The sequence below is a fragment of the Vombatus ursinus genome, unplaced genomic scaffold (genome assembly GCF_900497805.2).
Source record: "Vombatus ursinus unplaced genomic scaffold, bare-nosed wombat genome assembly UNPS02009205.1, whole genome shotgun sequence".
NCBI classification, from domain to species: Eukaryota; Metazoa; Chordata; class Mammalia; order Diprotodontia; family Vombatidae; genus Vombatus; species Vombatus ursinus.
In genome coordinates, this window is record NW_020948983.1 from 48,647,095 (window position 1) to 48,663,945 (window position 16,851).

Genomic DNA, 16,851 nt, shown 5'->3' on the forward strand with positions numbered 1-16,851 from the left:
GAGACAGCTAGGTGATACAGTGGATAGAGTGCTAGGCCTGCAGTCAGGAAGACCTAAGTTTGGTGATGGACACTTTTTCCACAGGTGGAGAGAGAATTTCCTACCTATGAAATCACAAGCCCAGAGGGCCCCTTCCCCCCCAACCCCCCTCCAAAAAATTCTTTTGGTGATGCTATATGGCTCAAAGCATGGTATCAACCAGCCTCCAAAGAAATAAAGTTTCAGGTCACCAATAAAAAATCACAGGAAATAGATAGTGTGTATGAGAATGCATAGAAGCAAAAAACTATCAGAAAAATGTGTCAATCGAGAGGGGATCTGATTATGAAAAAAATAATAACCTATACATAGCTCATGTGTTCTAAAGGTGCCCTGCCTGCCTGCTCCCCTTAACCTCTCCCCCCACCAAGAAATCTAAAAAGGCCTGTTGGGTAGAGGATCTAGGAGAGAACAAGGACAAAAGTTAACACAGAACCAGAAGACAGGGGGAACTGCAACTTGCACCACTGCAAGGTGCATCTACATTAAGACCTCAGTTTCATCCAAGTATCTGAGTGTTTTATATGCTCAAGATATATATATATATATATATATATTCTTTAAAGAACTATCTTTCCATTAAACTCTAAGTTCCACTTTGTCTAACCAAAACTTTGTGTCTTCCCCAGAGCCTGGCTCAGGACTGATTCTTAACGTTTGTTGAATTGTATCTTGTAAACCTTCTTACTAAACGCTTACTCCATTTGCTTGTGAGTAAATCTGGGAAAAAAACGTTTTGGGGATGTTGCTCCTCTCAGCACAAAGGAGGAGGAAGATGACAACGACACATCGACTAGTCCAAACTGCAAGGACAGAACAGCAGATAAGAGATCCAGATCCCTCTCAGCCTAGGAATGAGAAATTCTACCACTGAATCTACATCCACAAGAGGAAAACAAAACAAAACAACAAAACTATGCTGGGCGAGTGAGGAGGCGAGGGAATTAGCAGCAGTTGGGGCCGCTTTATCGTCAGGGTGTGACACTTGTTCACCAAAGTTGTATTCCAGTACTTTCAAGAAAGAGTGGACGGCGTTCGGGGCTCCGGACCAGACGGATCCGGGACCCCCAGGCTGGAGGAGCCCACACACACCCAAGTGGCCAACACCGGCCGAGGAGAAGGTTACACCATCCACCCTGGGGAAGGCGTCCCGCACCCTCCCCTCGCAGGCCCGGGACTAACGGGCCCGGCCGGGCCTGGGCGGCGGCGAGGCCACTGAGCCCAGCCAGGAGAAGCCCCGCCGCCCGGACCGCGGGCCCCCTCCGGGATGGGGGGGGCAGAGCGAGCTGGGCCGCCTGGGTTGTTCCCTCGCCTCTCCTCGGCCCGGCCCGGCCCGGCCCAGCTCCTCCGGTACCTGCGGGGAAACCGCCTTCCACCGCTGAGCGCCGGGAGCCGAAGAGGCGCAGAGCCCGGGCGAAGTCCCTCCGGTCGTCCCCACCGCCTCCTCCACAGCCCCAGTCACCAGAAACCAGGGCGCGCGACCCGGATGTGCTCATGGAACCGCCCCCGGCGGAAGTGACGCAAACACGCCAGAGCGTCAGATTCCCTTAACTCTCCGAGCGTTCTGCGACGGCTTCCTGTGCGCTCAATCCCGACCTGCTTTAGCTCGCACTTCACGACTCCCAGGACTCAGTGTTGGGAAGGATAAACGGGAGTGTGGCACCTGGACGGCTGTAGGAGAAGGGGAGTGATGGCAAAGGGAGGACCTACCGAGGTAGCCTGTTGCGCTTTTGGGGAGCCCTAATTGTTGGGAATTTTCCCTTACATGGAACAATCATTCGGTGGCTCAGTGGCTAGAGTGCTGGGGTTCGAGTCAGAAAGAACCGAGTTCAGATTCTGCCTCAGACACTTTCTGTGACCCTGGGGAAGTCTCAACTTCTATTTGCCTCACTTTCCTCATCTGCAAAATGGGGATAATAGAATCAACTTCCCAGGTTTGTTGTGATCATCGAATGAGATAGTTGTAAAGCGCATAACCCAGTGCCTGGCTGTATAGTTATTATTTGTATGCAATTAAAAATCTCTGCCTTTGGAGTCAGAAGACTTGGGTTCAAATCGAGACTCAGCCGTTTACTACCAGTGTGGCTTTTGGGCAAATCATTCTCTCCTCAGGAGAGAGGAAACTTAAGCAAATAGACCATTCACTGAGAGCTCCTCCTTATCTCCTCATCTCACAGAAGGCGGATGCCTTCTGCCACTCTCTTTTCATGCCATCTCACAGAAAGGGCAGGCTCGTCTCCTGGTCGAGACAAACCCTTCTACATGCAAAATTAACCCCATTCTGTTCGGTCTTCTCCAGCAGACTGACCCCTCTATCATCACCTCTCAATAATCTTCCATTTTTCCTTATCCCTATTTAGAAACATGCCCATTCTCTGACCCCCGCTTTCACTTGGTGATCTCATGAGCTCAAATGGAAGAAAAGACGGAAGGAAGGGAGGAAAGAAACAAGCATTTATTAAGTTACATACCAGCTACTTGTATATATTATGTATGGGACCTATGGTACTATAGGAGCTGTGCTAAGCACTTAACAAATATTTCAATTGATCATCACATCCTTGGGAGGCCCCACTGTAGAACTGAGGAAACTGAGGCAAAGGTTAAGCGACTTTCTCAGGGTCACACAACTAGTTAGTGTCTGAAGCTGAATTTTAAATTAGTTCACTCATCCCTCCTGACTCCAGGGTCAGCACTCCATCCACTGATACACCCCCTGCCATGGACTCTATTATCTCTATGCAGATGTTTCTCAGATGTAGTTATCTAAACCTAACCTCTCCAGGCCTTTCACTTCCCTTTCCAGCTGCCTATTGAATATCTCAAACTGGGTGTCCAGCTGACATTCTTAAACTCAACAAAAGAAATTGTTATTTTCTCCCAAATCCTTTCCTCTTCTAAACTTCCTTATTGTTCATCCTCCCAGTCATCTGGGCTCACAACCTAGGTGTCATTCTTTACTCACTTTTTCAAAAAACCCCACTTCTACCCCCTGCAATCCAATCTGATGCCAAGTCTTGTTAACTTTACCTTCGTAACACCCCTCATCTGTGCCTGGAACTCTCCCTCTCCTCATCTGCCTTCCTTTACTTCCTACCTTCTGCAAAGAAGCCTTTCCTGATCCCCCTTGATTCTAATGCCTTCCCTTTGCTGGTAATATCCAGTTGTTACTGTTTGTATCTTGTTGGTACAGTTGTTTGGATTGTTTCCGCCATTAGACTGTGAGCTCCTTGAAAACTGGGACTGTTTTTTGCTTTTCTTTTTAACCTCAGAACTTATCACAGTATCTGACACATAGTGAATACTTAATATGTGCCTGTTGACTTGACTCTCCTGATTATTTTTTTTAGTTGTTCCTCAAGGTTCTGTGCTGGATCCTCTTCTCTATACTCCCTCCTTTGACAATCTCATTCATTCCCACTACAATTCATTCAACTATCAACTGTATGCAGATAATTCAAAAATCTTTCTAGTATTGAGGTCCTTTCTATTCTCCAGACCACAACAGTATGATCAGCACTGGTTTTAAATTAAGAGGATCTAGGTTTGAATGCTGGCTCTGCTATTTCCTGTGTGGCCTTGTGCAGGTCACAGTCTCTTAGGACTTCAGTATTCTCACCTATAAAATGGAGAGAGCTGAACAAAAAGATCTCTAAAATCCCTTCCATCTCTAAACCCTATTAGCATGATTCAAAGCTGTCCTTAGGGCACCTCTCCTTGCATCATGTGGAGTTGTAAGGGACTTTCCAACTAGATCTCTAAGCCCCGTAGTTACACAGGTAACAAAATTAGGCCCAGCAGGTGACTTGACTTGCCCAATGCTAATACTTTAAGGATGAGTAGCTAGGTGGCACCATAGTGCATGGAGTCAGGAAGACATTCCTGAGTTCAAATCCAGCCTCAGACACTTACTAGCTGTCTGACCCTGGGCAAGTCACTTAACCCTATTTGTCTGTTTCCTCATCTGTAAAATGAACTGGATAAAGAAATGGCAAACCACCCCAAATGGAATCACAAAGAGTTGGACGTAACTGAAATGACTAAACAACAGAAGTACTTAACTGGCATAGCCAAAATTCAAAGGCAATCCTCATTTTACTAAATCTACCCTACCCTACTACTACTACATTATACCATGACGCCTCTCTGATATTCCATTGGCACTTTTAAATATGACTCATTTCTCCCCTATATCCGCTTTTCATTATGAAATTCTGTGGAGTTCTAGGGGGAAAGGAATGCTTTTACATGGCAAGCTAATAATTATTGGTTAAACTTCTTTGTGGAAATGGACTGAAGGGATGAATTTGTTCTTGGGTAAATTTCCAATGCTAATCAGCAGGAGGGTTATTTCAATCATAGGATGACCAAGGAGCCTGATGAGGGAACTCCCTGGCTTCTTATGGCTAATGGCCTGCTCAGGCTACCTCCTGGCAAATCTGACCACAGGAAAATTAAATGCATGGGAAAAGGAACAAACTCTAAGAACTACTATAGATTTACCATTGGGAGAGTTGCTCTATTCAGGAAAATGGACTGCATGTTATTGTGTGACCTGCAATCCCTTGGCTTTGCTAGGCCAACACACTATGCTAGATGACAGAACCATACAATCTCAAAATTTGAAGGAACGTCAAAAGCAATTCAGTTCAACCCACACACAAGTAGGAATCTCATCTACAGCATTCTTGGAAAATGGTCATCCAACCTCAATGTAAGATGTCCAGTCATCAAAAACTCTCTCTCTTTCAAGGCAACCCATTCCACTTCCATCCCCATTCCAATAGCAAACCAAAATCTGCTTCTCTGTAGTTTCCATCAGTTTTTTCTAGTTTTCCTTTCCAGGTTGAGTGAAACAAATCTTCCTTCTACCAAATTTTTAAAAACCACTATTATTTCCATCCTCTCTCCCCCTCCAACTTTTAAGTATTTGCTTCTTCAGTTTAATGTCTTCTAATCAGGCTTTAGCATATTAAGATCCTTCCTAAGATATATACCTAGACCAAAACACAATACACTCTCTGACCACAGTTCCAAAGCACCCTCACCTCCCTTTTCCTGAACCACGACATCTAACAGCCTAAAATAATTTTCTTTTTAGGGGAAGGGTACCATTAACGGTTCTGACTCATACTGAGTTTATAGCCCACTAAAACTTCTAGGTCTTTTTCAAATGTACTCTTGACACATCCTCTATGCTATGAACTCAGATGTAGGACTTTACCTTTATACCTAGTCATCATATCATTCTAACCTGTAGAAATTTCTGAATTTTGATTCTATCGTGAAGAGTATTACACATCTTTTAAAAACTTCATGGCTGTGCATATTGAATAAATACCTTTTATACCTTCATTGAGATCCCTGTAGATTGCCATTAATCAATGCTTACAATATTTGCATTGCTTTTCAAGTTTTGCAGCGACTGGAGTTTTAAACCACTGCTTACCCAAAGCATTACCACGACTGGGACCCTAACTCCAACAGGGGAAGCCACAAGGTAGAAAGCTATCTACAATTCAACAGATCTAACAAAGTTTACAAATTAGCAGGGAGAGATAATTGTGCACGCTCAGCTTTTCCTAACACATTTACTCCCTTGAAGAATTCATCTGCTTACATGACTCTACTAGCTGTAAATAGATGGGTTGCATTTAAAAACCTGCTCTAACCATTGGAAGCACACTTAAGTTTGAATCCCAGCTCTGCTATCTTGACTGTTATCACTGTTATCTTGAGCTCAACACAACCTTGCTATACCCTGCTAGACCCATTTCCTTCTCTGCAAAACTTAAGGGTTATACTAGATCAGGTGTCAAACACGTGATCCCCACACATTGGCTTGAACCAGATTAAATAAAAGAAACATGTAAATGTGTGGTCTTCCAAGTCAATACGTGGCCCACAGGAATTATGCATGGTTTAGTGGCATGATTCTGTTGGATATCCAGTATAGTAGACAATTTCAAAGGACCTGTCCAGCTCTAAACCCTATCAACCAATCCACAATAGAATGTTGAGTGCCTAGGACAGTAATAAATTCCTGAGATATGTAAGGAAAGTTTCTTTCAGCCAATGAAATAATATAGCTAACACTTTACAAATACCTCATTTTATCTTGAAATCAACTGTTGGAGGAAGCTGCTATTGTCATCCCTATTTTACAACTAGGTTTGTCCATGAAGAGAGATGAAAAAGCATTGTATTTTAAGCCTTGAAACCTGGATACAAGTCTCATCTCCACTACCTATTAACTGTCTTTAGACAACACTTCAATGGCAATTTTCTCATTTGTAAAATTAGAAGTCAAAATTAGTTTTCTAAAAGTTCCCATTCCAGCTCAAACAGGCTCTGAGGATCTAAAGTTAATCCGACAACAAAGATTAGATTGGAATAGAGGTAAAATAAGGGCAGGGAGACCATTCAGAAACCTTCTGTAATAGAGTGGCAACTGGAAAGTATCACATTTGGGAGTCAGAAGACCTGGGTCAAAGTTCCAGTTCCCCGTTTTGAATATATCACTTCATTTTATTCTCTCAAATCAACTTTGTGAGATAGAGATAATAACCAAGTGACTGTTTTGGAAGAAAATGTCTCAGAGAAGTGACTTGCCCCATGTTGTTGTAAATTAAATGTTTTTACACCTGTAAAGAATTGTATAAAAGGGTGCGATAAAGCAAGATATAAAGGAGCCTAAATGATGGTGCTGGCAATGGGTGTACAAGAAAAACTGATGTGAGACTGAAGAGAGAATTCAAAAGACTTGGCAACAGAGGGATTGGGGATGGAGGAAGAGAGGAATCAAAGATTCTAAAATTCTGAACCTAGCACTAACAGTTGCAGCACGAAGCTGTGGTAACAGACAAGCAAGTTGTGGTACACCTTATTCACCTGATCGTGAGTTTCAGAGATGAATGACAGCTACTTCCAAATCCCACATTTTACAAATAAGGAAATGTGACTCCTTAAAGGACTAGGCATCTATTTGCAACAATTACAATCCCTAACTGACAATGGTGAAGATCAATAGGTGAAAAACAGCATGAAGGTCAACAGCAATTTAACATTAAGCTAGTTGGAGAGTTAAGTGTAGAACAAATGGGAAAGAAAAGGGCAAACCACAAACACATAAAAACCACACTACCTCTGAAAACATAACTTATTCTTAAGAATCTTTAAGGGTAAGTTATGTTTTCAGTTGTGTATGCTAATCCCATGTTGTAAGAATACAAGTTTGTTAATAGTAGATTTTTAACAAGTTTAAAATAAAAGGTGAGCTTTACCTTTCTGCAAATAGGATAACTTTCTTAGGAATAGTGAGATGTAGGGAAAGTGATGTGATGTAAGAAAGGTTTTAAGATCATTTGAAAAAACTGATTAATTGACATGCAGAATATATTAATTAGCTTAATGGATCAGGCAAATGAGGTAAAATGAGTCAAATAATACTACTTTTCTAATTAATTTATTTAAGGTTCATTAAATTTGTGATAGTATGAAGTGCAACAGACCACAAATTACCATATTCCTGACATTCCAAAAGAAAACCCCAAAAAGGTTTCCTTGGCTGAAAGACTCCTCTATTACTCTTAATACAAACATTATACACTCAAATTGAATTTCTTATACTATACAATGACAGTACGTTTTTTACACATTCATCCCTACACTAAGGAACAACATCTAGGTAAGTTAGCTATTACAGTGCATTAAATGTTAAATTTTTGGACCTTGTAGTAAAAAAAAAATCAAAGTGCTTTAAGAGTCAAGCTACATCATAAAATGAATACCAGCAATACTGAAGAGATTACATAAGCAAATATATTTTCCTCTAAACAAATGTGACCACTAAATATCTAAGAGATGAAACAAAAAAAAAAATTGGGGGTACAAGATGTAGATATCATTCTCAAAAAACTTAAGAAATATTTGTGTTTTTTTGGCCAGTAAATAAGTTGTATTTTTGAAGTATTTCTAAGTATGCATTAATCTGCATATTAGAAAAATGCCAAAATAGCTTCAAATGCAAATGCACTATAATTCCAAATCATGTCTTACAGTATACAATCAGAAGTTTATCTGTTTTTTAAAAGCACCTAATATAATTTTGTGAATTTGAAACTTTCCTAGTTTTCATTTTATGTTTGATTGGGTATAGCATCCCTTACTTGAAAGAATTTTTTTTAGTATTTAAAGATATATATATATATATATGTGTATATATATATATAGTGCAATACATATGCAGTATATTAAGCAGGAAGCCTATTGCATAATAAATAAAACTGCATGAATATAGTTGTAATGCTAAAATCCTTTGCACTCACACTTGCTCCTAAACAAAGTGGAATATTTCCTATTACTATTTAAGAACCTTAGGGATAAAACTGTGAAGAACTACATATATACCTGTGGTACATGCCAAATTTAAAATTACAGAAAATGGTGAGGCAATATAGGGCATCCCTTTTGGGACAATGCTTCCTAAGAAATACACAGAACACTTAGTAGTACTTAAAAATGAATCATATAGACATTTTCCCTGCTTTCCTCTCAGTGACCTAAATGGGATCATCAGGGCCAGGGTCACTACCACTCCCAAGCCCTTGTGGATGCCCGTTTCCTTCCCAGCAGCAAGCCTTCCTATGAAGCTACTTTGTATACTTCTTCCAAGTATTCTACCCTAAGGTCTGTCAAAGAATTTCTGCTCAAAACTTTTAACATAATAGGATGTTCTGATTACTTTGCTGAAGTTGATTCACTACCACCATATTCTTCTTTTTAACTACTTTTAAAATATGTTCTCTTTCAAGTTTTGCTTTGATCAACTTTACAAATTGTTGTGTGGGGAAAAACAGATTTGAATTTTTCAGTCTGCCATAACCTATACACTTCTGACTAGGATTTATCACTGTGGGGAATTATGCATAATATATCCATTACATGAAAAAAAGGGTATGGTGAGAGATTAAGTAAAACCCCTAGCCACTCAGTCTTAGCTATGCCATGTTCTTCTACACATATTAGCACTAAGTTTAGAAGGGATCAGATTTTGATAAGCCAACGCAGGATGATCAGAATGAGTTCACTGAGCATTGGAAACACACTCATTTCCCAGCACCAACTTGCCTCCAGCAGGTATATTAGAGCACAAATGTTAAAAGGAAAATGACAAACCCAAATAGGTTTCTTGACATTGTTACTACTTCGTCTGATCGTCTCTTATTTCAGTGTGTATGACTGACTGCTTGTGCTCCTCGATTTATTCATATGTTCTGTAGGTTGATTGCAGTTGCTGGCTGGACACAACAAAGAGTTTGGTTAATAAATATCATCTGCATCTCATTAACTTTCCAGATAAGCAGGTCCTACACAACACCGGTCACTGAGTAATACTGGAGGTAAATTGTTCATGGTAACCAATCGTTCATTCTCTTTCTCCTTCGCTTGTCTCAACTAATTTTCTCTTTCACAGACACTAGTCTGTAGGATAAGGAATCAAAGTCCTCTTCTCATATAAGCAAATTTTTGCTGGAATCAACACACTGAGCCCAGATACTAAAATCTTGCAAAATAACAGATGCCAACAGAATACATTACAGTCACCAAGACAAACAGAACCAAAACACTATCCAAATCAATATATGAGTCCAACATGGAAAGGCTAATTCACATTTCTTATTTAAGAACTGAAGTCTATGTATGGACTAAATGACAAAATTTAAAATGCTACATGTATGTACAGCTGCAACCCAAATTAAGAACTAAAGACCAAAAGAAGTGAATTTGTTTTATATAGATCGTTACAATCCCCTAACATACTCGAGATAAAAAAATGCTTACAAAAATAGCATTAAAAGGTACATCACTGTACTGCCGATTCAATTACACTCTGGGTCAAACTTGATTTCTTGTACATGAAGACAATGTAACTTTTTTTCAATAAAACTCTGATATTATTCTTTCCCCACATCATTGTAACAGAATTCTAGTGTATTTCTTTTTGGAAATTTAGCATTTTTTTATATTATGGGGAAGTCCCCTTGTCATTTCTGGAATGACTACTTGCTTTCAGCTTGGAATGCTGAGTAAAAAATGAAGAAACAAATATTTACATATAGCTACAGTTGATTTTTTTTTTAGAGGGGAGGGGCGTTTGGGGAGTCCAGAATAGGGAGGAAAACAAATGCATTTTTTAAAACGAACAGTTCATTCTCGGTGACTACAAAAGAATGAGGCAGTTAAATTCTAAATAAGACAACTTACTGTGACACAAAGAGAAGAGCCTATTAATTTGTCTGCATTAAAAAACCAAAATGGTCAATTACATCTATCCTTAAGAGTTACGAATCTGTCTTAAAATAAATACTAAAGCATTGCAATGATCTTGAGACGCTGAAATAACTGAAATGACCCATGATCATGAATCTAAGCTATTTAATCCTGGTAATTCAAGAGACTGCTTTCTAATTGTTCCTCTTAGCTCTTTCATGTGAATTTATGATCAACAAAAACAAAAAGGAAGAGAAGAAAAATTGCCTGTTGCGAAAGAAATATCTGCTATAGAAGTCTCTGACAAATGCCTCACACACAGAGTCTGGGAGAGGCTGAAACTTCCATTCAAACCCATCCAGGCAGTCTATGAAGAAATGATTTTACAGTAAAGTTGGAGAAATGTACAAAACTCATAGACACATTAGGAATTATTGTGATGGAGATGTTTCTTTAAATTCATCATTAGACAACCTCAACAAAATAGCATTTTGTTTTTCTAGTTAATTACCAAGTTGTGTGTGTACCATTTCTCATATGTAAATGTACTTACCAAATTTAACAAGAAGTTTACACATTTTCATCAAATGATTGACAACACAATTTAATATTACTTAGGTTTACAGCCAACTTCTATAATATTGTAAAACATGATTGAGCATGAAAAAAAATCTTGGATGAAGTCAAAAACCTAGTTTTAAAATGACATAAGTAAACAGTTCTATTTTTTTTAAAGTGCCTACTTTGATGGTACAAGATTAAAAAAAAGTAAGCTTCTGGTCTCTATGGAACAAAGAGTGACAGTGTACAACTTGCCACATGTTCTGCAGTGCTATCTAGTACTCAGCAGTCCAGTAAAATGCTATCCTGGACAAGCAATTCATTTCACATTCACGAACAATCCTAAGACGTGAAAAGTTCTTTTCTGTGGCCAGAGGTTGAAAGGTTCTATATATATGCATGCAAGCATATCTACCAATTCCTCATCCCTTCAAATTATCCAGTTCACAAAATGGCTTTTTGACTTGTTTAAAAAGTGTACAACACATTGTGTAGTTGCATTTTCATAATGAGGGGAAAAAACATGTACACCAAAGGGGGAAACTTTGTCATGGCATATTCTACATGTATCCAATACATGAACAAGAATAGTCTTCATGTTGTGACAACTGGTCTAACCAGCCCTCAATACATAAAAACAACCTAATTTTCTAAAATCATAAGAAATGTGTTTAACTCTTTACAAAAACAAAAATTCCATCATGCATTTTACAAAATAATGACTTCAGAGTCATTTATATGGCCTTATCCACCTGCATATTGTTCTATAATGCAGGTATACAATATTATAAAATATTGTTCAAAAATCATAAAAATATATATTATCTCTTTCCTTTACCATTTTACGCATATAAATAGTTTACTGAAGAACATGCATCACTTAGATAAAACAAATGCAAAAAAATGCCTCATAAAAAAGTGTGGTTCTTTTATATTTAGCAATATAAAATACAAAATGATTATAGTATAATATTAAAGTAGCTATTAAAGAATTAAATTCAAAAGATTTGCAAACCAATACAGCAGTGAACAGTCCCTTATACAAAAGTCCATTAAGGAAAATCAAGTCAATGTTGTAACAGTTACACAGAAATAAGAGCCAATAAATGCATTATAATGCAAAAGAGCATTACATCATTCCATCTGCACATTCTCAGGTCTTTTGTTTGGACTCCAAGTTTACTGTTCACTCTTCTGTTCTTCTTGTTTCCCATTCAATTCCTGGTCAACTCTGCTTAATGAAAAATGAAATACAAAATTAGTAGGGACAAACCTATTAGTTATTTTCTAAAGCAAATGATTTTGTTTTAATTTTAATAGTTCAGATTAAGAGTTACAACGAATATTTTAGTATATAGAGTATACTGTTAAAAACAAAAATTTGCAGAGAAACAGATGCAGTTACAATACAAAGTTTACCAAACAACACTATCTCCCAAACCAAGAGAGTCATTTAAATAACAAGCGAAAACCAGTTAAAAGAAAAAGAAACAACACATCTTAAACCATGTCTGCTTTTTAAAAAAAAGGTTATTAGGGGTTATCTATTTAAAAAGCAAAATAGCCAAAGCCAGTATGAGCATCTTAAAATTAGAAACCATGGCTTGCTGAATCCTGGGTCATGTATGTGTAATTGGAAGCAAACCCCCTCCTTCTTAAAGGATCAAAGACAGAGAAGAGGAAGAGACCTCAGAGGCCATCTGGTCCAACCTACTCATTTAATTAATGAGGAAAACAAGGCCCAGAGTGAAGGAAAAGAGGCAAGACTAGATCCTCGAGCTTCTGACTCCAAATCAAATATCCTTTCCACTGTGTGATGGTGGCAGTGAAGTATCTGGCCCATTGCACACAAGTACAGGGCCAAGACGAGAAGTCAGGTCCTGCAACTCTACGTACACCATACTACCTCTTCAAAGAGCACAGCTACATGGAGTAGAGGCTTAAACGCTAGCCCTACTGCTAAATCAGCAGAAAATGTTCTGCTTGGATCTACGATTACATTACAATCTATAGGACTAGGGCTACTTCCTGCTAAAATACCTTATAACAGTTTATAATAGGGTTTGGGAATAATATATGAATATTAATATTTCATGCTACATTATATTATTATCTAATGTGTTTTAATTTAGTGATATGTTGGCTTTACTTTGCAAAGTGGGAATAATATATAATTAGAAGTAGAAGGCCCATCATCAAACCATTCTACACAGTATGTTTAATTAAACTATTAGCATTTATAAATGTCTTTGATGTAAAAAAAAAAAATACCCTTTTAATATAACCAGACTTCAGGTACTTAGAAAACTTTTTATATATCACTATCTTCCTAGGCATTTTAATAATATAGCTAATAATAACAATTGCTAACATTTATATAGCACCTCTTATGTGCTAGTCATTGGGCTAAGCATTTTACCTCATTTGCTCCTCATAAGAACCCTGGAGAGACATGTGCTATTATTAACCCTATTTTACAGATGAGGAAACTGAGGCAAACTAAGGTTAAGTGATTTGCCCAGGGTCACATAGGTATTAAGTACCTGAAGTTGAATTTGAACTGGATAGAGTGCCAGGTGTGGCACTCTATCCACTGTGCCACTAGCATTTACCTAAAATACCACTCTAGAACTAATGGAATACATTGGTGGGTTTCTAGCATTTTTCCCCTCAGCCTCTGCTACTCCAAGGTTTAAATAATGTCATAAGTACTTACATATACATAATAAATAAATTTGTTATGTTAAGTACTTATCAGAGCTCCCGTCGTTAAAAAAAAAGTGTCTCCTTTATTAAAAAAAATCCAAGGCTGATATGGATTTTTTTTTAAAAATTAATTTTAGGAAGCAGCTAGGTGGGGCAGTGGATAGAGCACCTGAGTTCAAATCCGGCCTCAGTCACTTGACACTGTGTGACCCTGGGCAAGTCACTTAACCCCACTGCCTAGGTCCTGCCAAAAAAAATTTAAGCTAGAAAAACAATGTGAAGTCATTATTCTACTGTAGATGAATAAAATCAGAGCAACAGAACTTAAGGTATGGTAAAATACTACTATATACTTATACATATATACTTGGCACTTTATATCAGAGATTCTAAAAAGATTTTTAGAAAGAAAAGTTAAAAATGGGCTCTTTTTTCCTACATTATCCAAATTCTACCTTGCTATGAAGTTAGGTATTAGCATTGCCAAACACTGCTGTAATATATCACGTACTGGAATATGAATTCCATGTGAGAAGTAATATCAATAAATATCAGCAATATAACTATACTCTTAAGCTTGGACAGATCAAAAAAAAAAAAAGGGAAAATTTTACTGGAAAAACTCCAAGCATATGCAGTACTGATGACATGGCTATAATACTATCTTTGCATACAAAATTAGTTTAAGTTACTACTAGACAATAATTTAGGTAACAGAAAAAACATTAACTTTAAATTACATTACATGAAGAAACAGACTCATAGAAAGAGAACCAAAAAGAGTATAAAATTAGAAAAAGTCCATGACAGAAAGAGTTTAAAACTGTTTAAAAGCACACTGTTTAGGACCTGTTTTCTCCACACCTTCAACTACTATTAAAAAAAAAAAAAACCCACATACAAACACCAAACTTTCCTGATAAAAATGGGTCTCACAAGAACTCCAGGCTAATTCAAATGTTCTTTATTTAACCATAACAGCACACTAATCTTAGACTGGGAACTCTATCTATGGTTTGTTACAGCAAAAATACGCCTACCACTTCATGTCTGTGCCTTTTCTTTCCTATGACAAAACACCGACAGAAAAACAGTTTCTGTTATGCTCAAAGCAGAATCAAACTTAAAAGGAAAAGCGGGAATTTTGAATGTTAAATGGTACAGTGGCTAAGCAGTGACTACTGAACTTCAAGGTAGCTTATCACATGTATGATTTACTTGACTGGTTAGCAGGCCATTTAATTTTAAGCATACAAGAGAATTTAACATATTGGTTAGCAAAGGAAAATATACATTGCAAATATAAATCACTAACCCCAGGGGAAAATGTACAAATACATCTAATGTACAATTCAGAGCTATAGAATATACTATTTGAAAACAATCTGACATTTGGGGGTTATTGTACAAACGGCTTTCCAAAATAAAATCAATCCCAAGAAACAAAACTAATAATTTTCTAATTGGCAAAATAGTGATAATTTACATATAAAACATGGTTCCTAAAATATATAAAGACCATGTATTGGTAATACAAGATGAGTCCCATGTTATTCTCAGCATAGATACACAAGAACTCTAAGATCACAACGTATTTGGCATCATGAGACTGCCTAGGGTTAAGGATGGAAAAAAGATAGTTTATTTAACTTCTGGGGAATATTTATATTTACAAATGCTATATCCTTGTCTGCAAGCTAACCAATCAGGAAAGAGTTAGTGTGTGCAATGCAAATGGACTAGTCTAGATGCAACCCAGTCAAGGTGTGCATATACCTTTTCTGTTTCTTTTTAAACTTTTCTTCTTCATACCTTGGTAGGGAAAAGTTATTTCAGTGAATACATACAAGTTATGAGGACCAACAAAAACTGAGAACAAAAAATGACTATGAGAATAAATGTTGATATAAAAAAGCTTGCAGACAAAATTTAAAAGAGCTCTGAAATATGGATGTCAAAAGCATAGGTTCTTTAGTAGCTACATACTACATTAGTTTAACAAACATCTAAAAAATGCAACATGTTTTAAACGATAAATACCTATAATAAAAAAGGTCAACAAAAATGATTACTAGAGAACAAAAGGACTTTTCTATTATGGCATAATATTGTCTGCTTTCCTGCTGTCATCAAGTCCTCTGCCAAACTTTTTACAAAAAGTCAATGAATTTTGTGGTCAAAGGCATAAATTCATGATAAAAGACTGAAAGTTTACTTAACAAATCAATTTAGACTTCCCTAATAAGATGGCTGCTCACTGTTCTTAATAGATTTGCAGATCAAATTAATTTTAGGGCCTGGAGATTGCTCAAAACTCCTTAGTTCATCATTTATTTGCCAAAGAACAAGGATCAAAAGTCTACTATCCAGATCATTATGTGTTTTCAGCAATGAAAGGATGAGGGCAGAGACTTCTGTTCATCTGGCTTGTCAAATATAAGGTTTGGAAGACAGGGAAGTAAACCTATATGGAGGGAAGCCCTCTGTCTGTTTAAGCAGATATGGGTAGAATGTAGCTCTCCCTCTGCCAAACCTTCTTTCCTTCCTAAACAAAAGGCCACCAAGGGGCTTTTCCCCTTCTACCCAATTTTTGTTGGAATATTATCACACCACACAGACCTGGAGAAATGGGACTAAAAATGGTCTGGGGAGCAGCAAACCTGATGGGGAAGCAATATTTACTATCCATCACATCAAAGTATAAAAAGGCAAGATGAAAACATACTGTTTTATGCATTCTGGTATGCCAACATATTCCATGGGGACAAGTTCTGCTAGTTCTGCCAGGTTAAAGACGTATTTAATTTTCTGGCTGAATTTTGAGCTATGAAAAAACAAAAACATAAAAATATAATTATTTATTAATTGTGACCACTTGGGTTAATGAAAAATTGATAACAAGGGGTAAACAAAGTGATTTCCAAAATGTTACCTAATAAAAGGCCGTGTAATTGCTAGAAGTGTTCTGATAAACCAAGAAGGGTGAACTATTATTAAAGACTTTAGGTTTTTCCGTAACCTGAAAAAAAATTGAAATGTCAAATATTCACGTTAGAGAAAAATTCTAAAATGTGTATTAATAAACAAAAGTATCAGTAAACTATCCCATGATGACTATAGCTTAAAACATTTCAAATTGAGGAAATTTCCCTTTCTCAAAATTATTTAAGGGTTGTTGCTTTCAAAGTCAAGGAAAATGCACTACAGGCTTGAAATTGAATCCCAGTGCTTTGCTCCTTAACTACCTAACATTAGGCAAGTCACTCAACCTTG

At 37.5% G+C, this 16,851-nt stretch overlaps 2 protein-coding genes across 5 annotated transcripts in view; both read right to left on the reverse strand.

Moving 5' to 3' along the window:
- GTF2A2 (general transcription factor IIA subunit 2) overlaps positions 1 to 1,519 on the reverse strand; it is a 14,837-nt gene extending 13,318 nt beyond the window's left edge. Inside the window, exon 1 of the mRNA XM_027851844.1 lies at positions 1,394 to 1,519. The gene's annotated coding sequence lies outside the window, so the exon portion shown is untranslated. The remainder of the gene's footprint in view (positions 1 to 1,393) is intronic.
- Positions 1,520 to 7,485: 5,966 nt separating this feature from the next.
- The window catches only part of BNIP2 (BCL2 interacting protein 2), a 33,151-nt gene continuing 23,785 nt past the window's right edge, over positions 7,486 to 16,851 (reverse strand). Inside the window, exons 8-12 of one of the 4 annotated variants that reach the window (XM_027851837.1) lie at positions 16,511 to 16,597; positions 16,304 to 16,402; positions 15,355 to 15,390; positions 12,006 to 12,103; positions 7,486 to 9,338 (exon numbers count right to left, since the gene is read on the reverse strand). In XM_027851837.1, coding sequence (XP_027707638.1) covers positions 12,052 to 12,103; positions 15,355 to 15,390; positions 16,304 to 16,402; positions 16,511 to 16,597 — 274 coding nt within the window. In that variant the 3' untranslated portion in view covers positions 7,486 to 9,338; positions 12,006 to 12,051. Of the gene's footprint in view, positions 12,107 to 15,354; positions 15,391 to 16,303; positions 16,403 to 16,510; positions 16,598 to 16,851 lie in introns of all 4 variants that reach the window. The other 3 variants (XM_027851836.1, XM_027851839.1, XM_027851838.1) reach the window with 3 other exon arrangements.